Raw genomic sequence first — 26,194 nt, 5'->3', positions numbered from 1 at the left:
CTCCATTTAGTTACAATCCTCTAATGTTTACTGCAAGATATTCGTATCCCAGCCACCCAGAAGAGTAAGAATAAATGAAAGGGTTAAAAGTATTCTGATCGGGAATACTGCTACTGGTTTTATTTGTGGTGGAATCTGGAGGGGGGGGGGATTGGTCTAGTTTGTAATCCACGGTTTTAATAATCTCAAATATAATTTTATTAAAAACTCTTTGAAATACATGTGACGTCATGACACGTGCCTTATTTATTGGATTTCTAAAGAAAATATTTGGCAATGTTTTCCTGTTGAACAAAGCAAACAAACGCCCATCGCTTGGAAATAATTCATAAAAAAAAGTTTTGACGTTGAACCATATTCTGGGAGATAATCCCCATAATTCAATATCATATTAACCCCTTCTGTGCTTGGGGTGTGTCCACTACATTGACTAACCCTCTGATGCTCCAATGGGGGGGGTGCATATAACAGGCCAGATTAGGAAAGCTACGCCGCCTTTATTTATTTATTTATTTTGTCTCAATTGCAATAGCGCCGGCTTTCGCAGGTTGGCGCATGTGCCGCTCTCCTGCTAATTCATTCGGATTTTTTCATTTTGTCATTTTCGTCACTTGGACAGAAATTTGGGTTTGTCACCCTGAAAAGCGTCAAACTGAGCCCTACAGTTTGTCAGGGAAAAGGTTAAAATGTTTAAGAACGTTTTGTGCCTCCAACCGCACTCTGCTCCTCCTTCTTCCTGCCTGATAGACATTTATGAACCAATATAGGTTACTTCTTCAAAGGCCAGATTACTCCAGAAAGCTTTAACTTCATAAAAGAACATCTTAGTTACGTGACCCGGGAATACAAATAAAAAGCCCTCCGCAGGGTAGCAAATGTTAGTAATTAAGCCACGGAGCATGTATTATATATCTACAAACACGCCCAGAGGCCCTGTCTATACATTATATCTATACATTAGCATGTGTTATATATATCTACAAACACGCTCAGAGGCCCTGTCTATACATTATATCTATACATTATATCTATACATTAGCATGTGTTATATATATCTACAAACACGCTCAGAGGCCCTGTCTATACATTATATCTATACATTATATCTATACATTAGCATGTGTTATATATCTACAAACACGCCCAGAGGTCCTGTCTATACATTATATCTATACATTATATCTATACATTAGCATGTGTTATATATCTACAAACACGCCCAGAGGTCCTGTCTATACATTATATCTATACATTATATCTATACATTATATCAATGCATTTTATCTATACATTATACCTATGCATTATATCTATACACTATATCTATACATTATATCTATGCATTATATCTATACATTATATCAATGCATTATATTGTGGACATGTACATTGAAATTACCGGTATATTGAAACAATTTATTACAGTCCCTGACCTAAAGAGCAAGTCAGCAGCTTAAATATATATATACTTGTCAACAGTCCCAATTTGGGTGAGACAGTCCCAAGGGGAGGAATTGCCAATGTATGCGCACGAGACATCCGGGACGCAGGAAGGGGCAGTGATCCGGGGATAAGAGAGCAGCGCACAGTATGGTTTGTTTTTCGGGTGAGCGTCGGGGACCTCGGTGCAGAACATCCCCGGGGGGCAGGATGTCCTGGGAACTTGGTGGATGGAGTCAGATGATGCTAGAGGGGCAGAAGTGGTGTGAACTGGTGCGGCACAGAAAGCAAAACAGAAGAGGCTGCGCAGCTCAACATCTGGTCCGCATCTGTGTGGATTAACTACCTAGCTTTCTGTGCCAAAGAGCGGCGACCGGCTTCAGATAACACTCACCAGTGGCCGTGTCAGAATCCCTCTGAACATGTATAACGGTACCGGAAACTACACACAGGAAAGAACAGCCATGTGCAGCGATACATTATTGTGATCAACTGCTCAGCTTCAACACAGATATAAGTCTGAGGACATTGCTGTGTAATAGATCTTAAAGATGTACGTCGTTGGGGTCCGTCTGTAAGCCGGATGTCACCTCCTGACAGCTGTATGGCCCCTAGCCTGCTTGAAAACCTCATGGGTTCTAATGCATCACATATTAGCCGTGCCCCAGGGGCCACAACCTTATTCTTTCACTATGCAGACCCCTCTATGGGAAAAGCCAGCAATGCGGTTGATGCAGATGAGGATATTGTGAATAATCCAGATAAACTTCGTATTACATTTAATATATAGATCACCAGCCTATAGAACCGTCTGGCCCATCTAGTCTTTAGCAATGTCCTAGAGAGCGACCAGACGCGGCTACTCGTTCAATGGTCAGACATAGAGTATTGCGTACAGTTCTGGAGAACTCCAGAAGGATATATATATATATATATATATATATATATAAATATATGTTGGAGAGTCCAGAGGAGGGCTATTAAGATGTAGAATTATTAGGAAAGGGATGTCGGTTTCATGGCAGTTATACGTATGGCTTGTAATAGAAACAGGTATATACAGAAATAATACAAATTTATTGACGTTCAACAGTTTATTTCAAACACGTTAAAACAAGAGGCCATAATCTAAGACTAGAGGGTCAGAGGTTTAGATGTAATGTAAGAACGTTTCACATTACAGAGAGGGTGGTGGATACATGGAACAGCCTCCCAAGTGGTAGAGGGAATTTAAACATGTATGGGATCGGCTTATGGCTCTGGAAAAAAGCAACGACTGATTAAAGTCCGAGTCTCTATGACAGACTAGACGGGCCGAACGCTGCTTATCTGCCGTCACATTCTATGTATCTGTGTACATTTAAAGGGACACTCCAACCATGGTATGCACTTTATTATATATGATAGCTGGGAGGGTCGCTTTACATTTTCATGTGCTTCGTTTAGCAAATGCCGAATCCCCCCCAATTGCATGAGCCCCTTTCCCACCCCCGGCTAACCCCTATATGCCATGACGCTTTTTTATATGTTTATATGCTACAAGGTGAAAGGCTGTGGAATAAAATATAATAAAGAGCAGTGCAGGCGTGCTCCCCTACCCAGCAACCTTTCCTATATGAATAAAAGATAATAATAATAACGATATATATTATAGTGCCATTATATCATGCAGCGGCTGTTACTATTGCTATTACATCACAATTTGGTAAAAACAAAAGGTAAAGTGTGTCAGTGTATATATAAATGTGTGTAGGTATATGTGTGTATATATGTATGTGTGTATATATGTATGTGTGTGTATCTATGTATGTTTGTATGTATGTGTAAAACCTCCTTTGGTGGCAGGTGAAGGGTTAAGTATTCCCGTTGCACACATTGTATTCATCATATTGCAGGCTTTTCATTGTTAAAGATGTAGGGGACGAGTTGCAGTGCACATCGCTGAAGGGGTTAAGCATGTCACATGTCACATGTGTCATGTGTATGATGTTTGTATGTTGCATGTTCTCCCTTGTGCTTTGAGACTCTGGCTGGGATCTGTCTAGAGGCCCATAGAGAACGTTAACCCTTCGCCCGCAGAGACCCCACCTCTTTGTACCATGTGACCGGGGGCGGGGCCGCGTGTCTCTCACAGGCGCTCAGCTTCAGATAGTGGTCAGTGCGCGCTGCCTGTATTGGGGTGAGTGTGGGTTCCTTGCGGGGTGCTGTTTATAAGGCTGGGTGGGGATACGGAGGGACGCGGCCGGACCCGCCCGGTGTGTCATGGAAGGTATGATAGCGATGCTTGTGGGTGAGACTGCAGCGTGTGTCGGGTAATGGGCTTTGTTATGACGATACATAGAGTGAAACCGGCATGTAGAGGGTTACTGGGCCTTTATGTCACGAGATGATTGGTTTGATTAAAGAAGTGATAGGTGTGATGGGAGGGGGCAGGGGTAACGTTCATACTGTGCATCCTGTTATATGTACATGTAGATACATGTATGTGATCTGTGTGCATGTAATGCTGCATCTGCATGGCATATAAAGTGAATTCACAGATTGGGGCTGCACAGCTGACAGATGGTGGCTGTTTGGGGCCTTTTGAGGTAGTGGGTGACCAGCCCATGAAGAGTAATACTAAATGAATGAAAAGGGTTAAATGCTATAATATTTCCATGTAAACAGCCCCAAAAGGCCGGTAACTGGCTGCACAATGCATGTATAGGCCCCAGGGGCAGGGATTTTACTAATGAAATGATGCTATGCACACGGTTACATGTTCTGCAACATACACGGTTACATGTTCTGCAACATACAAGCAGGACACAGCATGTGTGAAAGAGCAGTATGTAAAGCGCCTGCAGCGTTGTATGTGATTCAGGCCCCCCCTAGCATGATGCGAGGCCCTAACATTGTAAAGATGGTTTAATTCCGTGTTTGTGTCTTTAAATGTTTTAAGCTGCATGGCCGTGCATTTAATGCGTTGATTGCATTCGCCTCCTGTCTGCTTGGCTTGTATTTATATCTTATTTATTTTTCTCGGGGGGAAATAAATATTCCCTTATGTCCGCCTTTGATTTAGAAACCCTATCCGTGTGGCCCCTACGCCGGGGGTAGGTGGGCTGCTGCCGGGGGCCGTCGGATGCTGCAGTCACCTTGTTGTCGGTACACGTGACGCCGCTGTAACCAGGGGACGCAGCACTTAAAATTCTGCCGGAGTTCCATCCCGTTGTCTGTCGTTGATATAGACGGATCGTTCCGATGAGGTTCTGACGCTCTCGCCCACCGTGTTTGATGTTTTCAGGGAACGCTCCGCAGAGAACGCCATAACACGCTAATTACATGCAGTGTGCCCGGCAGAGTACACTCCGTGTTGTCACATGTAGGGTATTGGAACAGAAAGCTGTGTTACGGACGCCGAGCCCCACGGCGTAACGTGTCAGCCGCTACTCACTGCGGAATAACTGGTGACCGCTTAACCCGTTCAGTCCCGATGGGTTGAGTAAGAGGTTGTGTAGTAGTTCACATAGACTGCGGTCCGTTTGTGTTCCTTGTACTAATAGGGTTAACCCCTTTGTTGCTGCTCATGAAATGTAGACTATGATGCTCGCCTCCTCCTAGCTGCAGGATCTGGGTATAAAGTCTCTGTTTCCGCCGCGCTGAACACATAAGATCAATTTTGGTTTCCTGTCCTCTGAGAGAAGAAACAGCAGCAATCCCCCCCCCCATCCATTCTCAGTTACCCTCCCGTGTAATCTCTCTAATCTGCCAAAGACAGGCGCATCCTCTGGGTGCCAGCTGACCTTTCCTGTAACCTCTTTCAGGTCAAAGTGTCCTGTGGATTGACTGGGAAGGGGTTAAATGCTTCGTTATTACGTGCACATTATTACACGCGCATTATTACGCTGCCCGAGTGAGGCTTGCTCAGTTTCTTAAATCTTGTCAATTATTTCAAGATGTCCATAAAACGAGGGCTATTAATGTAGACCTTTTATTAACAGGGATTGTCTCGTGTGGCATTATTCCTTCAGCACAATTAGGATAGCATGGATTGCGGGAGCAGCTTGTGTCTGACCGCCGGAAATCTGCTACCTTCCGGCTGCTGTGTCCGTGTGGTTGGTACCTTCGTTGGGATTCTTCTGGTTTGATCCAGTTGCCGTTGGACTGGTTTCTATACAATGTATCTATACTATGTATATTCTAAAGCCATTGGGTATAATGATGATCCCGGACTGCTGGGGGTATTCATTAACCCCTTATATTCCGTGCCACTACATCCCAGGTTTACAGCTTTGTGGTTGACTGTACCATTCAGTGACTCTGTACCATTCATGGCATAAAACAAACAAAGGAGAGCAAGCTCAGAGGGGGGAATCGTACCATAAATTACCGGGGAAGGCCCAGGCATCTGAATATGTATATCTGGGAGGAAAGGAGAGAGAAGGGATGTGATAGAAAGATTTAAATAATTAAAAGGGATTTGACATGTTACAGGAGGGAGGCTTATTTCAGAGAAGAAACGTTAGAACCAGAAGTCATAGTCTTAATCCAGACGGTCAGAGGCGTATGTGTAATGTAAGGAAGTTGTACTTTTACTGGGTAGTAGAGAAGTGGAACAGTCTCCCAGCAGAAGTGGAAGAGGCTAATGCAGTGATGGAATATAACATGCATATCACAGGCATATGGTTGTCCTGACTCTAAGAGGAGACCAAGGTCTGAGTGTTAATATCAGGCCAGATGGGCTGAAAGCCTCCTATCTGCCATCGATTTCTGTGTTTCTCTGCCATAGTAGGGAAAAAAGAACCATTTATCAACAAAACGGGGAAAAATCCAATTGCATGTCACGGTTAATATCTGACTGTACTCTGTAGCAATATTTAATGTTTATATATGTGTGTGTGTGTGTGTGTATGTATATATATATATATATATATATATATAAATATATAACACTTTCAAAAAGATGGTCAGCACTCCAGGTCTAGACAATTTCATTTTATTCAAAGTCAACGTTTCAGTCATTACTGACTTTCATCAGGACCATGTCCTGATGAAAGTCAGTAATGACTGAAACGTTGACTTTGAATAAAATGAAATTGTCTATTTAAAGACCTGGAGTGCTGACCATCTTTTTGAAAGTGTTTTACATGGAAACTGCTGGTTACTAGCACCGGGCTTGGAATATTTGGAATGGTGTGCAATGGACTCTGTGAGTAAATATATATATATATACATGTGTGTGTTTCTCTAGAGCAGGGGTGGGCAATTAATTTTCCCATGGGGCCACATGAGAAATTGGAATGGTTTTAGAGGGCCAGACCTCTACAAACTACAAACTCCGAAGCCTTGTCCATTTTGTTAACTTATGTGCTGTTTAATAAAGTTATTCAAGCCTACGTCATTGGTAGAGGTGCTTGAATAAGTAAGGCCTGAATAACTATTAGCACAGCACAGAAGTGAACAAAATGAACAAGGCTTCGGAGTGCATACCGTATTTTTCGCTCTATAAGACGCACCTGCTGATAAGACGCACCTAGATTTTAGAGGAGAAAAAAAAGGAAAAAATATTTTGAGCTAAAAAATGGGCTAAAATATTTATTACAATAACTGAATAAGCTATGAACACAGTAAGACACACGCAGTAAGACACACACAGACACAGTGAGACACACACAGACACAGTAAGACACACACAGACACAGTGAGACACACACAGACACAGTAAGACACACACAGACACAGTAAGACACACACAGACACAGTGAGACACACACAGACACAGTAAGACACACACAGACACAGTGAGACACACACAGACACAGTGAGACACACACAGACACAGTAAGATACACACACAAACACAGTAAGACACACACACACACAGTAAGACCTCCCTCCCTAACCCCCCTTCTCAGTATCTCCCCTCTAACTCCCTAACCCCCCCTTCTCAGGATCTCCCCCCCCGCCCCGGTCACTTACCTTAAACTCCTGTGTTGGAAGCGTGAGGCGTTTGTCTCGGGTGCCGGCGCTTCACTGCTGATCGCCGGCGTCTGACGTCATATGCCGGCGCCCAGCGTAAAGCGCCGGCACCCGAGACAAACGCTTCCAACACAGGAGTTTAAGGTAAGTGACCGGGGCGGGGGGGGACACCGGACTCATTGGTGAGTCACCAGGACACTCTTTGCGGGCCGGTCCGAGCTATTCAGCGGGCCGGATGTGGCCCGCGGGCCGTGCTTTGCCCAGGTCTGCTCTAGAGGATATGCATTGTTACAATTGTTACATATTATTCTTCAATGTATCTTCTCTTTTTTTAGACTGGGGGTAGTTCGGGCTCCTATAATCTTACCCCTGGTGCCTTTATTCTACCTCCCATAATATTCTGTACCCTTGAAATAGGTCCTAGTACAATGTGGCACCTAAACAGCATATGCTGGGGGGTCCGCAGTGCCTGTGTTCATCGATCTTTACTAAATATAAAAAGGTTGGCACCAGACAGAACATTTTAGAAGCCCATGTATTTTCTTTGGTATCAGCTTTGCTTTTTGCGACTGCTTTTTGACCAAAGAGCTGACAGTCAAAGATAATGAGTGCCGCTGCGTTATTATGTATAGCCTGGCTGGCTCGCCGCGGCCAGGAAGGTAGCCCTATTTATATTATGAGACTGTCCTTTAAATCCAGAGAAAGGAACGCGTGGTTTGGGCTGGGACCTGGGCGGCTGCCTACCTTCTCTCTGTGAGAGCGGCATCGGGGATCCTGGAACAGTAATAGGGAGATGGAAGTCCATTGTCTCTGACAAACACTCCAATTTACAGCAAACTATAAATTGCAATAAAATCCATGTATTCGGGGCTGGTCTTGAATGTCTGCAGAATTGCTCTGTATTTGGTATTCATCTGAATTAATTTCTGTGGCATTTTTTTTAAATGTATAGAACACTTTGCTTTTTCTTTTTAATCAGTGTAAGTGTTATAGTGGTACCTCATGTGCACCATATTGGCTAATAACTTCCCCATTTTGACTTTATTTTTTTTCTTTGTATTTTTTTCTGAATATAGAATGGTTTTTGGGTTCTTCCTTTCGGTTTTGTATATAGCCTCTACAAGCATATATAATATACACAGATTGTAAATTTTTGGTACCTCTGGACATATGTTTGCACTTAAATCTATAAAGTTTCACAGGGCTTCATAAGGAAGTGATAAAACGTCCCTGGTGTTTCTCAGCTGCGCCAAACCGCCCCCCACCCCAAGACCTTTTTCTTTATTCTCCCTTCCTCCCCTTACACAGCTTCCCATCCTTTCCTGGTCCTGTTGGTGTGGAATAGGAAAGGTCACCATTGTTGGCCTTCAAAGGGTTCTGTGCCGAGCCAGGCTGTGGGGTCACTGCGATGAAACACTTATGTCCATCCCCCCAAACATATTTACTTAAGCTCTTGGTCTACAAATAATATTATTATTAATATAATGAAATATGCACAGAAACCGAGCTTGGTCAGGGCAGCTTTATCCGGACCTTAGACCTCATTGTTGGAAATGAGAAGATGCTGATCGGCTGGGACCTGATGAGAGGTTGGGTTCTTCTGCACTGGAGGGTCGCTAATTCATGGTTTTTAGTTCTAGGTCTCGGATTGAGCAGGATCTTTGAGAAGTCAATGAGAAGGTCCTAGAAATGCGGAGGTTGTGTGGTGGGATGAGAGTTTAATAGGCGCAGGAGTCGCTGCAGCATCTGTTATCATGATTTGCGATAGACGGGAATGATGTCACTGCAGAAAATGGATGAATATAAAATGATTTGGAGAATACTGTAATGAAATACAGTATTCTCCAGGGTTAAAGGTCAGCTTTCAGAGCACTACAATATACTATATAAAAGGGAGGAGTATTCTTCAGATCTAGATATATATAGATATATATGTAAATGGGTTTAGCCGTATTAGTCCAGTAAACACGAGTATTGCAGAGTATGCGGGGATACCTTTTTTTTTTTTTTTTTTCTCTCCATCAGTTCTGAACCAATACTCGGATATATATGTATATAGATATATATGTATATATAGCCGCTAATAGGCAATAACTATTACTGTGCGGCTTGAAGTGTAAAGTAACTCGCTTCTTACCCACGGCAGATCCCACAGAAGCCATTGATTCCCAAGAATAAATGTTGTTTTGGAGCCATCTGCTATCTTTCTTTCCGAGTCACTTTAGTATTGGCTGTAGGGTTGGGTGACCGGGTGCCACCGATGTGGACTCATCGAAAAGCCGTTGTTGGTCTCTATTCAGTAAAGATCTGGCAGGCGACACTTACTTATAAATGTCATTATCTCTGTGCTTATCGTATCTCTTTAGCCTCGCACTCGCACTACTCATCTGGAACCTGAACTTATATCTTAACCTTCTTGGATTCAGTAGGATGTCATCTTCCCCAAAATCTAAATACGTAGACGTTTCACAGATGTTTGAACCGAAGCACTCAGAAGCTGGAGTCTTCGCAGCGTTATTAGCCGTTTCTAGCCAAAATAAGCCAACAAAATCCACGCCATCAAGCACTTCACATACCTGCACGTTATTGTAAAGTATGCGGGCTTTTGCATATATGAGGGCGCCAGTCCTGTTCCTATGGCGAGTAGAAAATAAGTCTCAATACAGAACAGTCAAAAATGTAATTTAATTCCATTAATGTTGATTTATAGAGCATCGTCTTTTTCCGCAGTGGGTAAATAAGACCTAACAAGCAGCGCGTCAAAATTTGGGCTTGTTTTCAGTCATTTCTGGTCTTTCTGGAGTAAGATAAGTGATCTCTTCCAACGGACAATGATCTTGGAAATGAATATAGCGACACGTAATGAAAGATAAGCTCGTCCTGTTCTCTATAGATGATTTAGACTTTTCTAGTGATTTCTGTGTAGGAAATATTTGGATATGTGCAACGTGCAACTTTTCTTTATGGCTGATGTGTAATAACACAATTTATGGAATGTGTTCTGTTCCAAAGGTCCGACATCCTAAGGTTTTGTTTGCCTTCACTTTGGTGTTTAGTGCAGAAGAGCTGGACTCGTTTCCTCCAGCAAAAGTGTTTTCTTTCTTCTATCTGACTTGTAGGCACAACAATTTTAATAACAAACCTCCAAATTGTCTTCAGTGGGTATTTTTTTTTCTTGGCCTGTACAATGGATGTAATGTCATCCTGGTTATAGGGGCAGCTCCCCCTTTGTAAACCGGGAGATAATATGCGCCGGCTCCTCCGAGTCTCAACATAAACAGGAAGCTTTTAACATTTCGTCTGTCTGTCGCCGTGACAAGCACAGCAAAGAGAGCTAGAAAATAAATACATAACCATCTGATTATGTGCTCAGGAGATGCGCATAGGTTTTTAAGAAAAACAAATATATATATATATATATATATATATATATATATATATATAATTAGGGCTGAAACAACTAATCGATAAAATCGATAATAATTGATAACGAAAATCGTCAACGATTTTCATTATCGATTAGTCAAATTGATTTTTATCGATTTTATCCCTATATAATCCGACCTCAAACAGAGATCGGATTCTAACACTAGAATCCAGATCCCCCGCAACGCTTCAGGGGACCTGGATTCCCCTCACTGTCGGCCGGTCTCTCACTTCCGTCTCTCTCCCCCCTCCCATCTGCCTCCTCCCCCCTCCCATACACTGCTCTGCCTCTCTCCCGACTCCCTGGTATTTTGTGAGCCTCCGTTGCTGACAGGCATTTTCACTGCAGCTTCATAGAAGCCTCAGCGTAAGTGAAGGTGAGTAACGGAGGCTGTCTGTGCGGATCGTGCAGACCCCCACCGGCTGACAGAGAATCGAGGTCTCCTGCAGAGGATCATCCTCTCTGTCAGCTGGTGGGGGTCTGCATCGCACAGACAGCCTCCGTTACTGCCCTTCACTTACGCTGAGGCTTCTATGAAGCTGCAGTGAAAGTGCCTGTCGGCAACGGAGGTTCACAAAACACCAGGGAGTCGGGAGAGAGGCAGAGCGGTGTATGGGAGGGGGGAGGAGTCAGAGGGGTGTATGGGAGCCACCCTCCCCATACACCACTCTGGCTCCTCCCCCTCCCATACGCCACTCTGCCTCTCTACCCGGCTCCCTGGTGTCTTGTGAACCTCCGTTGCTGACAGGAAGCAGAGTGGAGTATGGGAGGGGGGAGGAGGCAGAGTGGTGTATGGGAGGCAGAGTGGCGTATGGGAGGGGGAGGAGGCAGAGTGGCGTATGGGAGGGGGGAGGAGGCAGAGTGGTGTATGGGAGGGGGGAGGAGGCAGAGTGGCGTATGGGAGGGGGAGGAGGCAGAGTGGCGTATGGGAGGAGGCAGAGTGGTGTATGGGAGGAGGCAGAGTGGTGTATGGGAGGGGGGAGGAGGCAGAGTGGTGTATGGGGGGTATAATGAATTTCAGGGAGGCAGAATGGCATATCTGGGGGAGTTAGAGTGGTGTATAGGGGAGGTAGAGTGGTGTATGGGGGCTATAATGAATTTCAGAGTGGCATATCTGGGGGAGGCAGAGTGGTGAATCAGGGAGAATTTCAGGGTGGTGCAGGGCGTTTATGGGGAGCGGAGTGGCATATCAGGGTGCACAGTGGTATATAGAGAGGTATAAGGCATAAATGGGGGCGAGTGGCATATTGGAAGTTATAAGGCATATCAGGGGGGCATAAGAAATATCTGGGGGTAAAAGGTATATCAGGGGGCTCAGTTGGATATCACTGGCATATAAGGAGTATAAGGCATATATGGGGCAGAGTGGCAAGCTGGGGGTCAGATGTGCATAACTGGGGGCAGTTTGGTAAATAAAAGAAAATATAAACGGCTTTTTTCTCAGTTTTTTATTAAATATTTAAAAAAGTTAACATGAATTAATATTTACTAATAACTTTGTATTAAAACCTAGTTTGAGAAACACCGTGTTTGGGTTCTTGTAGCTCTTATTATGTCAGTAAAATAAGAAGGTGAATAGAGAGAGGCCATTGCAATAAAGAGATGAAAGTGTAAATTGTACGTTTTTTATTACATTATTTTAAATAAAAAAAAATTGCATTTTTTTTATCCGATTAATCGAAAAAATAATCGGCCAACTAATCGATTATTAAAATAATCGTTGGTTGCAGCCCTATATATAATATATAATACCGTATTGGCTCAGATATAGGCCGCACCCTAAAAGTTTGGTGCTTTTTTAAAGAAAAAGTTTTTCATAGACATGCTGCCTCTCTGTCCCCCCCCCCCCCCCCGGGATATGCTGCCACTGTCCCCCCCCCCCCCCCCCGAGATATGCTGCCACTCTGCCCCCTGACTTACAAGGGCAGACTCCCGGGTGTCTTGCAGTGCGGATGTGCCGGCACCGGAAGTTGTATACGTGTATTGCGTAGATGTTCCCCGCCGGCCCCGCAAGACAGTCGGGAGTCTGCTCTGGTAAGTTTTGGGGGAGGGGTAAAACGCATCTGCGGACGTTCCCTGGCTGCGGCACCCCCCCAGCCCCCCCCCCCCCGTGGAAAGTGCTGGCAGGGGAGGCTGTCTGAGCGTATCAGAGAGTAGGATACGGGTCCCCTGCACCGCTGCGGGGGATTTGTATCCTAACCCCGAATATAGGCCGCACCCCCACTTTATAGACTTAAAGTGCGGCCTATATTCGAGCCAATACGGTATTTTAATTTTTTTATTGAGGTCTGTTTTAATGCTGGTATTTAACCAACAGATTACGCTTTGATTTTGTAAGCTCACCAGCAGAGCCTTCGAATCTATGTATTGTAAGAAGCGCTGTGTACATTATTGGCGCTATATCAATAAGATACTGATAAATACGTGCAAATTGTTGCATGTTAAAATAAGTCTCTACCTTCTACTTGGATGTCTGGGTTTTGACACAAGAGGAACACTAAAAAGTATCCAAACGCTTCTATCTAAAACACAGAGAGCGTCCGGCCGAAATGTAAATGCTAACCAAGCTTGTTGACACCGAGTGGCTGTTCAGGCAGTAATGCAAAGTCTTTACATCGGGGCATTTTAGGGGCAGCTCTCCCAAGGAGGTTGGTATAAAACTGTGACCGCGGTAAAAGATTTAGATAGTATGTCTATTGCCTGAATAGTCGACGGAATGGCCCCCATTAGCACAGATACTCGGTTGGTTACTATGATAGTATGCTTTGCGCTGGTAAGCGCTGTGTATGTATTTGTATGAAACGAGGAATCTGTGCTTTGAGGAAATCCAGCGTAATTAAGATAATTGTCAAATAATTAGGATATTAAGTCTTTGCAGGCTTAGTTTGTTAAAGCTGTCGCCTCTGTGTTCTCAGAATAGCAGCGGATGCTGGGGAGATACTATTTAGTGGTTTATAAGAGCAGGCAGTGGCCACAGAGCAAAAGAGTTTCAAGCCCTTCTCATACTTAATGAAACGTCGGTGATCTTCTCCGCTGTGTGTTTCCGACAGCCGATTATCCGGACGGTACCGGATCTGTATGTAACGCAGTGGCACCTCTGGACAGGCTCGGGGCTCTGGTCATTGTATTAAATATGAGTATTCGTGTAAAGCGACATAGATGTTTTGAGAATAACCCGCAGTTCCTTTTTTTTTTTTTTTTTCCTTCTATCTTCCGCTTTCTTCTGTCTCGCATATTTAACACTTCGTTTTTGCTGTCTGTGCTCACGAGCAATACACGGTTTACATCCTTTTGACTTGGTGTGAGAAGGCGATAGATCTCGGTTGTCCCTCTGTAACGTTCTGGCCCTAGATGGCTTCTCACAGATATTATTCTTATGGACATGGCGAGATGGGTAGATGTCACGGAGCTTCTAACCCACCATAATCTAGTGGATACCCATTGGGCTATCAAAGCGGTGAATAACTGGTCCAGTGATACCAGTGTGACCAGCTTCTTGATAGCACATCTCTTGGCTTCCTAGTGGTTTTAAAGGATTCCTGCTAGTGCTCAGGCGGTAAATTTTTTTTTTTTTTTTTTTTTTTTTTTTTTAAAGACAGCTAATAGATAATTTGGTTCCCAGGCAGTAAATAGCAAATAAAGAATGTATCCTGGAGATTCCGATTTGTCAACATTGAGATCAAAAGAAAGTGCTTGTGAGCCGTGCCATCTTAACATGTCCTATGTTTTTAAACACTGTGTAGCGCTAAGTAAACATGGGCCAGATCTAGAGCTACGCTTGAGTGCAGTGCCAGATGTTATCAGAGATGTCAAGTCCTGTAGCAGAAAACACACCTATGTTTGGTAGCAACTTCATCATGTTGACGGCCGCTTGAATCTGACGAGAATTGCGTAATCTGAACTACTATATGTTCTCTATCTATAGTGTTTAAGGATCATTAGATCAGAGGAGTTCTATAGACCTGATTGAGCAGAAGATGTGGACTTCTTACACTCATCACTTGATATTGTTCACGTCACATGTTCCTTTGTGTAAGAGCTTTATGTTCATGGGAAGGCTTATTCTCCCCCACACATACCCTATGAAGTTCCCGTTCCTCCCTCTCTGAATTGGGTAGCATATGGAGATGTGAAATTGAGAGGGCACCGTCTGCCGGGGTATAACAATCCCTCACCTTTAAACCAAATCTCTCCAGGCCGTTCAACTGTTTATGGCAGTTTTATTAATGCTAAAAAATGTTGATGACAATTACCCTTTAACTACAGAATCGGCACTATAAATAGAATAAATGCATTGACATAATATGGACTTTAATAACTCCGGAGACTCCTTGGCAGCTCTCCTTAATGCGGTGTGATATCTCCTGAGATCCGGTTTTTCTTCATTCTTTTCACCAGAATGGCCTTCAGTTCACATCGCATTCGTCGTTCCTTCGCCGTTCCAACTGGCTATGCTTTTAATGTCAAGGGATTATATCCTTGTGGATTATTACATATTTTAAACAAAGTCTTAGGTCACACAGCATAGTATTTGTTTTGGATGTTTATCATTTCAACGGAAGGTCTATCGTTTGTGCGACGAGCGTTACTGGGTTTAGAGCCGATCTGTCCCTGTTACCGTATTGGATTGCTATACATTAGATAACCATGACCCTGCTTGCGAAATAAGAAGTTATATGTATTCATACTTCTGCAGGACATCTTTTCTGTAAACCATGGAGACAGTTGTCTTAACTCTTTAGAGGATTGCTCCCTTTTTCTTAAGCAGCTGGTTGTTGTACCTCCAAATGAAATGCCGTCAATCACTCTTATGCTAGTAAAGTAATCCATGTAAGGCATGGATTGCGAGGCACCCTACTGATTCCTGAAATATGCCACATTCAGGAAACAATGGCGGGAGTCCCCCTTTAAAATGTCTGTGTGCCTAATGCGTTGGAGACATAGCTGTCAGGATTCATCTTTCTTATCTTCTGTCTGCAGTTAGTGAGGACCCTCACAAATACGGAGTCGCCATGACAGACGCCATCAGGGACGCAGGGATGAAGCAAGCTCTCCCTACTCGAGGTGTGGGAGAGAAACCCCCGACAGATTTTGGATATGTCGGGATAGATGCCATCTTGGAGCAGATGAGGAAGAAGGCCATGAAGCAGGGGTTTGAGCTAAACATCATGGTGGTAGGTGAGTATGTGAGTCTCGTGCCTCTTTCTTTCTGTAACATTGCAACGAGCCTAATGCAGGTATTTCAATGCAGATAGAAATGCTAGAAAACTGTTACAATTCAGAAAACACAATATATGGACATTTACCCTAAATAGACATGTGTAATGAGGACTCATTACATGAGACAGAAGTGAACTGTCATATGATGTGACGTCTGCTTTGTCCCCCATGATCCGAACTCGTGCAGCGAGTGTGCTTCATCTATATAGTGATAAATGGCCGGCCGGCTTCCACGCTCCGTAAAGTTTGTTTAGAGCCATCTTCACTCAGAATGCGTCTCGTTATTTGTTGATTTGATCTCTCTAATAATTGTCATCTAGAGCCCCTTCCTCTCTTTATTTAACTTCATTTGTCTGCCCCATCTCTGCTCTCAGGTCAAAGTGGGCTTGGAAAATCCACATTGATAAACACGCTCTTCAAATCCAAAGTGAGCAGGAAATCTGTGCAGCCTACGGGCGAGGAACGTATCCCTAAAACCATAGAGATCAAAAGCATCGCTCACGGTGAGTATATTAAAGTATTTGAGAGTGTGCCTGTCTAAAGTGCCCTGCTCGCTGAAAACCGTTCACCTACACGTTGGGGATATACGTCAGTTGGTTGACTGGTTAATGGTGTCTACTTAACAGCACATGTAGCCGCTACTCAAACCTTCTTCCTTAACAAGTCTTGCTCTCTTTTTTCCCCTTCAATCCAAATACCATATTTTGTGTTGTTTTCCAGAAATTGAGGAGAAAGGAGTGCGTATGAAGCTGACGGTCATCGACACGCCTGGCTTTGGAGATCACATAAACAATGAGAACTGGTGAGGCTTTACGAAAGATAGGCATTATCTGTCACGGTCATGGCTCTTCTCTTCTGTTCATCATTAGTCTCCTGTGGTTAACTCACGTTTATGACACCATAATTTTAGTATCTTCGTATGCCTTCCTTCTATTTTTACTAATGTAGTTACAAGTAATGCAGAGTAAGGTTCTCTTAGGAGTTTAAATGTCTCTGTAGGAGCCAACTTTGTCTCTAATGTGTACGTTGTTCTGCCTTTCACTTTTTAGCTGGGTGCCCATCATGAAATTTATCAATGACCAGTATGAAAAGTACCTTCAAGAGGAGGTGAATATCAACCGCAAGAAGCGAATTCCCGACACCAGAGTTCACTGTTGTATATACTTTATCCCAGCCACAGGACACTCGTGAGTACAAATGTTTGACGTTAGTTTTTAAATATATCTTCGTAATCCTCTTACATATTAACATCAGGGCTACATTTCTGAGAACCGCTTTATTTGGGATAACTAGACCCCTCGCATTTTCCGGTAGTCTTCCCAAGAATCAAGTAAGTTATTTGGCTGTGTGATCATTTTATCATATTTTAAATATTAGTGAAAACCAGTGCCTGTGTTACGGTGAAAATAAGGAATGGAATACTTCCCTTTCTACTCGGGAATACAGCTGCAACCCAAATGTTGAAGACAGATTCCACCTAGGGGCGCTCGTACAGACCGATCATGAAAATATTAAATAGATACAAAACGGCGATGGTGTAGAAAGAACAAAAACGCCTATTTAAATTCCAATTATTGCACTCACAATATATGTGTGGCCTTCGAAAGTCTCTTTGGGGTCTACGTGCGAATCAACATAAGGAGAAACCACAAAAACAAGACCAAAAAACACATGGGATGGTATACTCTCTGGACAAAAATAATTCTTTTATTTACTCTTAAATGCCAATGGAAGTTCCCCTGGAGGTAATGATATTTTAGCATAATCATTTCTGTAGTGGTTTTGTAGCGTCACTCGGAGGAGCATGCCGTCTTCTCACGCATGCTTGCTTGCCAGGACTCGCCACTGTCCACAGCAATATTATGGAAGCAGTCGTCATGGAAACTAAAAACTGCTCCACACTAAACACCAGATTTGCTCTTTATAACTATGGCTGTATGTGAGTAATGTATATAAGTGATCTTATCGCCAACATGTAGGATGTCCCTGCTGTTTGGGCCGTTCCATTGTCATAAGATCCCTTGCACCAGAGTCGTGTATGTCAGGGAGTTGGACCAAAGCATGTGCTTGCCGCTCAAATAAACTTTCTCCTCTGCCTCTCGGAAATCCCATTGGTTAAAAATCTCACTTCCAGGCATCCCCTTAAATACAGGTTACGTGCTTGAATAAAGTTGTAGTGATGCCATCGTTTTTTGCCAGTACACGCTAACAGCCAGGTCACGTGTGATGCTTTCCAATAGTAACCCAGCTGCCCGTTCGCCTGGTGTTTTGATCTGTGTTGTTCGTGATCGTAGAACAACCCTTGATAGTATGAGTACCAGGTCTTTCTGGACTGCTGTATTTTGTGTAAAATTTTTCAGTTGTGAACCGGAGTCTTTAGTTGAATTTTATACTTTTTAGTTGAGCGTAGATAAGGAGGTGTAACGTTACATAAGCTTCGGGGTATTCAGTGGTCTCTTTATTCTAATATCCAGAAAGCCTGAGTAACGTAACATATGTTTTTGGGCTGCAAGTATTTACAGAGTTGACCCTTAAATTGCATATTTTATGCAGTGAATGCATTGTTGCAAATTTCCATTGGCCAGACTGCTGCAACGTAAGGTCTTCTCTGGCCACCATTAATGTGGCAGGAGGGGGCTGCTCAACCCTAACGTTTGGTCAGATTTATTATAACCTTTTGAACTATAAGAGGACAAAACACAAAACCATAATTTTCAGTTTCCTTAATAAAGCTCATTTACATCGATCTGCATTGTACACATAATATATTGATATATTGTAGGGGTGTCTACAAATGTACTATGCCTCTCCTGTCCTGCTGTAGTAATGTATGAGGAGGCTGTGATAGAAGATCTGCTTCATATTTATTAGCACTGATACAGTACAATCACCCCTTTAAGTCTCTATATTATGTTTAGAATATAGCACTGTTTATATAAAAAAGTAACATATATTTTGTAAACACTGTAAAGTTCAGAAGGTGTCGGGAACAATGTTCGAGAGTTTTGTACACGTCTCTTGTTCTTAATCGTAAAATCCTAGGACAAGGAAGAATTATCTGACTGAGGAACAGTTTTGCATGAATTTATACCCTCACAAATGTGTGAGTGGGGAGAGGGGGTAGAATACAGACTCTGAAATCATCATCATTTATTGCCCCATTGCTTTGTGTAGAGCAAGTTCTTCCACACCAAACTCATCCAACCGTGTCTCTGTGGATGTTGCTTTGTGCCCTGGAGCACAGTCATGCTGGAATAGAAGAGGGTCATCCTTGGCTTTCTCCAAAGTAACACCCTGCTTCACGTTTGTTGCACCGGATCATATACACAATATAAGCAGATGTACATGTGTATGATCTCTTGAGGATGTGATGGGCAGTGTTGTCATTACAGATGTGCTGACCTATTTTACAGCGAGATATATTGCATTCTGCAATATTTTATCGACCACTTTCTGTTTCAGGTTAGGTGGTTGTCTGAAAGCCATGATAGGTGGTTCAGGGAATAATTATATTTTCTGGTATCTTCCGGTAAAAAAAAAAACCTCCCTCCTTTGTTTTCAGACTCCGGCCTTTGGATATTGAATTCATGAGACGTTTGAGCAAAGTAGTAAACATTGTACCGGTAATCGCCAAGGCGGACACTTTAACCTTAGAGGAGAGAGATTACTTCAAGCAGAGGGTAAGTAGTAGTAGATGTTCGTCTAAAGATCTCATGATTACAAAATTGTGTATTTCTCTAGCAACGAAACCTAGTTTCATTAGTTGGGGAAAAAGATGCTAAGAAAACATTCACTGTTAAGCAAGGTCAATGTTTTTTCCGAATAACTAAATGCTTTTAAGAGTACGATTGGATTCCAGTGTTTGTTTACTAGCTGTGTTAACTATGAATACAAATAATTGTGATACTGCCCACCGTCTGTGACCTTGCGTTTAGCACTGAATGCATCAGGCTTGTTGGCTGTGGTTCCAAATGGATTTTCACAAATCTGTTGTCGTTGCACAGATCCGTGCCGATCTGCAGAACAACGGAATCGATATCTACCCACAAAAGGAATTTGACGAGGATGCGGAGGATAGGCTGGTCAACGAGAAGATCAGGGTGAGGACCGTACAACTACTTCATGTGCATTTACTAGTAGTAGTAAAAAAAGAACACTTGGTAAACCATAATACCAAAAATATTTAAGGTCATATTCCTCCCTATGGGTACAAACTATGCTAACATACAGATCCACCATAGTCTGCTGCCTATAGTAAGAACGAACCAGGCTTATCTTACCTCCTTATATCCTTCAGGAAATGATTCCATTTGCTGTGGTGGGAAGCGACCAAGAATACCAGATTAATGGCAGGCGGATACTAGGCAGGAAAACCAAATGGGGAACCATTGAAGGTACATTGATGTGTTCTGCAATCATAAATGTATTTTGTTTTTTTTTTTACTATAATTTTTAGACTCTTTATTCTCGAGGATGATACAGTGGTGCCCATGTCATTACCATGTCATCTCCTTAGCATCGAATGGTTGCCTGTGGGTTTTGGGATCCCATTTAAAAATGGCACAGACTCTTGTAAGGAGTATAAGAAATAATTTCCTATTTTGGGTTACTGCATATGAGCTTTGCCATTTTTAATCGTGTTTTGACTCCGGACCCCCTCCTCTCCCTGCACAGCACAATGGATGTTCTGACTTGGCCGCATTGTACAGACAGGGTCTGCTCTCCCTTCACAATAGGTACAATAGGGGTTTCAGCACTGCTCTCCACAAGCTCTTTACGAGATCTGTTCTCCGTGTATGTGTGCTTCTCACAATTTATTGCCAAAAACCAACCCCTCTGCCTCCCAGCTTTAAGAATATCACGTTAAATCTCTCTACCTGCTCCTACTGCTGTATATGGACGCTGTCTACCTACTTTTTTGTTGGAAACTATGTGTATAAAAAATAAATAAAAATCTTGTTCTTCACGAGAAATTAAATTGGGTTCTGTTTCATGTCTTTAACAAGTCACAACATAAAACCTGGTTTCAGTCGATCTCCGTTCCTTGATTTGTGGTACTTGATCAGTCTGTAGATGGCTGTTACACGCGTGTTGCATAGTTTGAATCCACACACGATGTATAATCCCTTTGCTCCACTATAGGGGCGATACTGGATTTTATTTAGAAGTTGGATAGAAACTAGTTTAGTAATTGAATTTCTATACACATGCCTCTAGTGGTTTCTTTGTTGAACATGGCGAACACATGATCTGTGGCTCGCTTCTTCTGCCACGTCTTTACTTTTAATTCCGACTGAGGTTTCTTGCGCGCCCCACTCCCTGCTCTACGGATTCAAGTCCTCTGGCTCCAGACAAACAATGTGTCCAGAACTGGGACTTAACCTTCTCTAAACCAAACCGAGCCTAGATCTTTGGGGAAAACTTGTTGAATAATGGGACTCTAAGGTTGTTATGGGTGTTTTTGTAGCTACAGATACTCTCTCTTGCAGCTATTTTAATATAGGTTGGATTTATGGATTTATATCTACAGGGAGTAACTATTTCTTTCAAATGGATTACAGCGTATCCATATCCATTTATATTAGACACGTTCTGTTGAGTTATAGAAGCATATTTTAATTTTTAGATCTAATGATCAATGGTTACACCATGGCTGCCGCCTAGTGGTTTTAGGTGCAAACTGGCCTTTTTTGACTTCATTGTATCCAAACTTGCTCCTGCTTATATGAACATTGAGAGGTGTTCATATAGCAACAAGACAGCTTTTTTATTGTTTATAACCTTTTGAATATTTAAGCTTTTGTTTATTCATAACCTTTGAATATGGTAGCATTATGTTTCATGCCTACATGGACTCGACATGCTCTTTTGACAATCTCTCCCCCTCTTGCCCTCGTATGCTAAGTTCCCTCTTTCTCTTTTCCTGCAGTGGAAAACCCAGGCCACTGTGAATTCTCCTGCCTGCGGGATCTGCTTATCAGGTAAGTGTCCATATTCTTCCAGCAGTGAAAACATTCTCAAGAATATCCACATATGATGTGTGAAATACAATAATACTCTCTATATATTGTATATATGCTTTCATTCTGGAACATTGGGCAACACAACGTCTTAAGGAGTCTTCCATGGTTGGATCACATCTAGAAGCTGTCGTCCATTGGTGATAATATAATAGCCTGGTTCAAATTTGTGTCTGGCTATTCTGTGTGTGTGAGGAACAGCCATTTTTCTCCACTTTTCCAGCTTTCCAAATGAAAATGAAGCAAAATATGCTTCTTTAGAAGCATACTTATATGTTTTAAATAGCTCCAGAGATTGTACAGATATTTTTAGTAATGTTCTGTAATTGGCTATTTTTTTTTCTTTCAAATTATGTCCCAGCTACAAAACATGTTACAAAGATTTAAAAATATCCCAGATTAGTCATTAATGAGGATATTCTGTTCTGAGCCACATCTATTATTTAAAGATGTCATGGTCCGGAGACATGTTTGGGAAACGTGGTCCTTTCAAATGGGATTTTTATTGTTTTGTTATGTTCATGGTGATTCTCGTTGCATTTATTAATGCATATATTTTGTTGCATGTAGGACACATATGCAGAATATCAAAGATATAACGAGCAGTATTCACTTTGAGGCATACCGTGTTAAGAGACTTCAAGAGGGCAACATGCTTTCCAACGGCACAGCAGAGAAAGACTACTCCTCCAACGAGATGTAGCCCCTGCCGCTGGCATCCACATCACCGTCGCCCGTCTTTCATTGTTTCTATCTGTCTTCTGCTCCCAGTGTCATGTTATAGGAGGGGAGTAGAGATGGGGGAAGGAAGGACAGCATGTTAATTTTTGGGGAACCTCTCGTTGTCCTTGGTGTTGACCTAAAATGTTCTATGAAGGGCAGAGGATGAGCTGGGGGTGGGGAGAATATGAACTGCCAAAATGTTGCCTTTCTTTCTGTCCAGAATTTTGTGTATGGGGGAGGCTGAATGGATCTCTAACCTTGTTGCTGACTTACTGGATTATGACCCCTACTACTGCAAAATATTAATTGTCATCATCCATCACGTTGAGAGATAGATAGATAGATAGATATATATATATATATATATATATATATATGTGTGTGTGTGTATCGAACACCTAGTAAACTCAATGCTGAGGACTGCAGGGCTCTCTAACACCCCCTTTAAGCTACTTTTACGGTGCCTTCCTCCCCCACAATCCCGGTTTAGAGAACGCTCCAGCATACTGAGCGCTCCTCTCTGCATCGTTATAAGGAGGCTTGTGAGGGAGGCAGACAAACCTTATTAAGTAGAGGGAAAGGAGGTTCTTATTGCAATATGCCAAACGTTTCAATCCTGGGGGTTCTATGTAACGAAAGCCGAAGTAGATTGTGCTCCTGGTGTAATTTTGCAAGTTAGAAATTGTATTTATTATGGATTTAAGTGATGATGGGACGGAGAGGCACTGGATGGAGACGTAAGAGGGCACTGGCAAGGAGTGATTATATGTGTTTTCTGCTTGTTCTCCTGATTCCGTTGGGTTCTCAAAGTTCAGGTTTTCAGTCCCCAAAGGGTTCTCCTAACCTATTTCCAGTACCCTCTTCCCGCAGCGTTAGATGCCCCCCTCCATCCGGTAAGTGTTAACAGCTAGTCTGTTTTCTGATGGATAACTGTACGTGAGCAAGTATTTTACCACCCAATGCACAAAATGGGACTATTTACTCCCTTCCTTTAAGGAAACAATGTGCTTGTGTATTTAATTTTTTTTTAAAGCATATCTGTCACTGTCATTTTGTGAAATGTCCTTTTTTTTTTTTTTTTTAATTCTCGTTTGTTCACCTCTCAGAAAATCCTTCCATTTGCTAAGCTGCATTCAGATGAAAAAAAAACAAAATGTAATAAAAATAATCATTTACTTGTTGAGTTGCTATATTTTAGCAAATAAAAATTATATTAACTGAAAGATATATATTTCAGATGCTAAGAATTTAGGTAAGCAGAGGCAGGACGCTCGATGCACTTGAAAAGATGTCACCTGTCTGTGATGTTATTGTACTGTCCTTTTGTGAAAAGGAAAATTAAATGTTTTTTCCCCCTTTTGTAATGCTTTTTGTGTTTGTTTGTTTTTTTTTTGTTTTTTTTTTTGAGGGATTCAAATAAACTCAGCTATCATAAAGTGGCCTTTTATTTGATTTATATGCATTATGACAAACTAGTCCTTTTTTGTATACATAATAATGTCTTTTTAAAATGTATTTCCTAAAATAAATGTTGCAAATGCAAATGGTTTGCATTTTTATTTTGTAATCGCACATCATGTTTCTGGAATGCTCAGACCAGCCCGTCTGGCACCAACAACAATGCGACATCCAAAGTCGCTTAAATCCCCTTTTTCTCCCCATTCTCATGCTTGGTTTGAACTTCAACAAGTTGTCTTGACCACATCTACATGCCTAAATGCATTGAGTTACTGCCATGTGATTGGCTGATTAGCAATTTGTGTTAACAAGCAATTGAACAGGTGTACCTAATAAAGTGGCCGGTGAGTGTACACTACTTACTGCCAGTGAGCTCTAGTACTGGATTGATAATAAGTGCAAGGCTTTCTAGCAGCCAACCGGTTTCAAAATTTGTCTGAACACGTGGCAGGGAGTGGGGCCGCAGTTTCTATCTAAGGTAATTTTAGTTTCTTTTATGCACTTCTTTCTTTTATGTACTCGTAAAGCACTTTTATTGTGCGTTCTTAAAATAAAAATGCCTCTTTAATTTAGGTAGGCAGCTCTCAAGCATCAAAGTGCGCCTTTAAATCTGACCCATCACTTTATCCAATTATTGCATTATATACTTGAAACTGTTTGCACCTTCCACGTGTTCCACGGCATGTATGATGGAGCAGCACACGCTCCAGTGCAAGTCTGTACATGTGAAAAAAGACTGCAGGAACTGGAGCTGGTCAGCCATTTAATTAACAACCATATTCAATTACGTTATGGATGCATAACCATCATGGTTCAATGTACCCTTTTGTATGAAAGGGTTAATACACTAAAATATACGGTATGATTACAAACAGGCAGCAAATTCAATAATATGCTGTTTGTGCAATCTTTGGCAAGAGAGCTTACACTCTTACACTTGGACCTATGTTGTTAAAAAAAAAAATGTTCTTCATCTGGCTATATGAATGAATACTACATTTTTATTTTAGGGATTATTAGCCCAATAAAAGGGTATTTTATTTTGTAAAACAAATACAGAACTAGAAAGTTTTGTATCTACACTACTGGACTGGCACGGGTATTCCAAACTACACAACTATATAATATGTGGGAAATTATGTATATATATATATTGTTATATAGTGTACTATAGGGTATCCTGTGAAAGTTTAATGTATTACATGTCACTCTGATGTGGGATCATGCTACCTTTTGATATTTAACACAGTGCTTGGAGGGACCAGCAATGTGTTTAACCCCCTCAGTCCTGGGGTTTATCAGAACCATTTTTACCATATTGTTGTTAAAGCATATTTGATTTTTTCCAGAAGTAGAGCCACCTTTTAAAATAATACAAATACGTAAAACTTTTTAGTGATAATGGATTAAAAATCCTATACTAAAAAAGAAAACAAAATCCCATTTTATGTACTCTTCCTATGTTTTCTTCTATACTGTAAGCGCCACAGCTGAACAATGACCCACTTTGTATTCTTTAACACCTGATTACAGCCATACCCTGCATACCTTTTTCTTCTTCATGTTCCAGTGGGCCACATCCATGCTTTACACATCACCCTGTGTTACATACTTTTAATATTATTGGTTTAGGGGTAGTTTAATTATTTTCCACCCCTCCTCCTGATCTGTTTGTGCTGATTACAATGTGCTCAGCAAGCGCTGCTCCATAGCTGTGCATTGCATATTAATTGCAATCAGCCAGCAGTGGAGCAATGGGAGAGCCCAGCAGGGTCCAGAAAGACCCTCCTGAGGCTCTCCTGTCCTCAAGTGAACTGGAAGGGAATGCCTGATCGTGTGATGGGGCCTTCCTTGAGTGAAAGTGGACCTGGCTTCCTGAAAACAGGGGAGAGTCCAGGCTGTCAATAGACATGTATTTACCACTGCACCAAAATCAGGAAGAATC

General features: G+C 42.1%; 1 protein-coding gene across 2 annotated transcripts in view; it reads left to right on the top strand.

The window, feature by feature from the left end:
• Window positions 1-22,771, top strand: part of LOC149276411 (septin-9-like) — a 55,647-nt gene extending 32,876 nt beyond the window's left edge. Inside the window, exons 3-12 of one of the 2 annotated variants that reach the window (XM_089503673.1) lie at window positions 11,210-11,220; window positions 15,817-16,006; window positions 16,423-16,551; window positions 16,769-16,850; window positions 17,098-17,235; window positions 19,611-19,728; window positions 20,053-20,148; window positions 20,346-20,442; window positions 21,978-22,029; window positions 22,639-22,771. In XM_089503673.1, coding sequence (XP_089359799.1) covers window positions 11,210-11,220; window positions 15,817-16,006; window positions 16,423-16,551; window positions 16,769-16,850; window positions 17,098-17,235; window positions 19,611-19,728; window positions 20,053-20,148; window positions 20,346-20,442; window positions 21,978-22,029; window positions 22,639-22,771 — 1,046 coding nt within the window. Of the gene's footprint in view, window positions 1-4,504; window positions 4,516-11,209; window positions 11,221-15,816; window positions 16,007-16,422; window positions 16,552-16,768; window positions 16,851-17,097; window positions 17,236-19,610; window positions 19,729-20,052; window positions 20,149-20,345; window positions 20,443-21,977; window positions 22,030-22,638 lie in introns of both variants that reach the window. The other variant, XM_089503674.1, reaches the window with a different exon arrangement.
• Window positions 22,772-26,194: the final 3,423 nt, after the last annotated feature.

The sequence above is a fragment of the Sceloporus occidentalis genome, unplaced genomic scaffold, assembly GCF_023333645.1.
Source record: "Sceloporus occidentalis isolate IW3139 unplaced genomic scaffold, rSceOcc1.0.p SCAF_240, whole genome shotgun sequence".
In the NCBI taxonomy this organism is placed as follows: domain Eukaryota; kingdom Metazoa; phylum Chordata; class Lepidosauria; order Squamata; family Phrynosomatidae; genus Sceloporus; species Sceloporus occidentalis.
The sequence above is the reverse complement of the archived record's forward strand: the minus strand, read 5'-3'. Positions and strand labels throughout refer to the sequence as shown.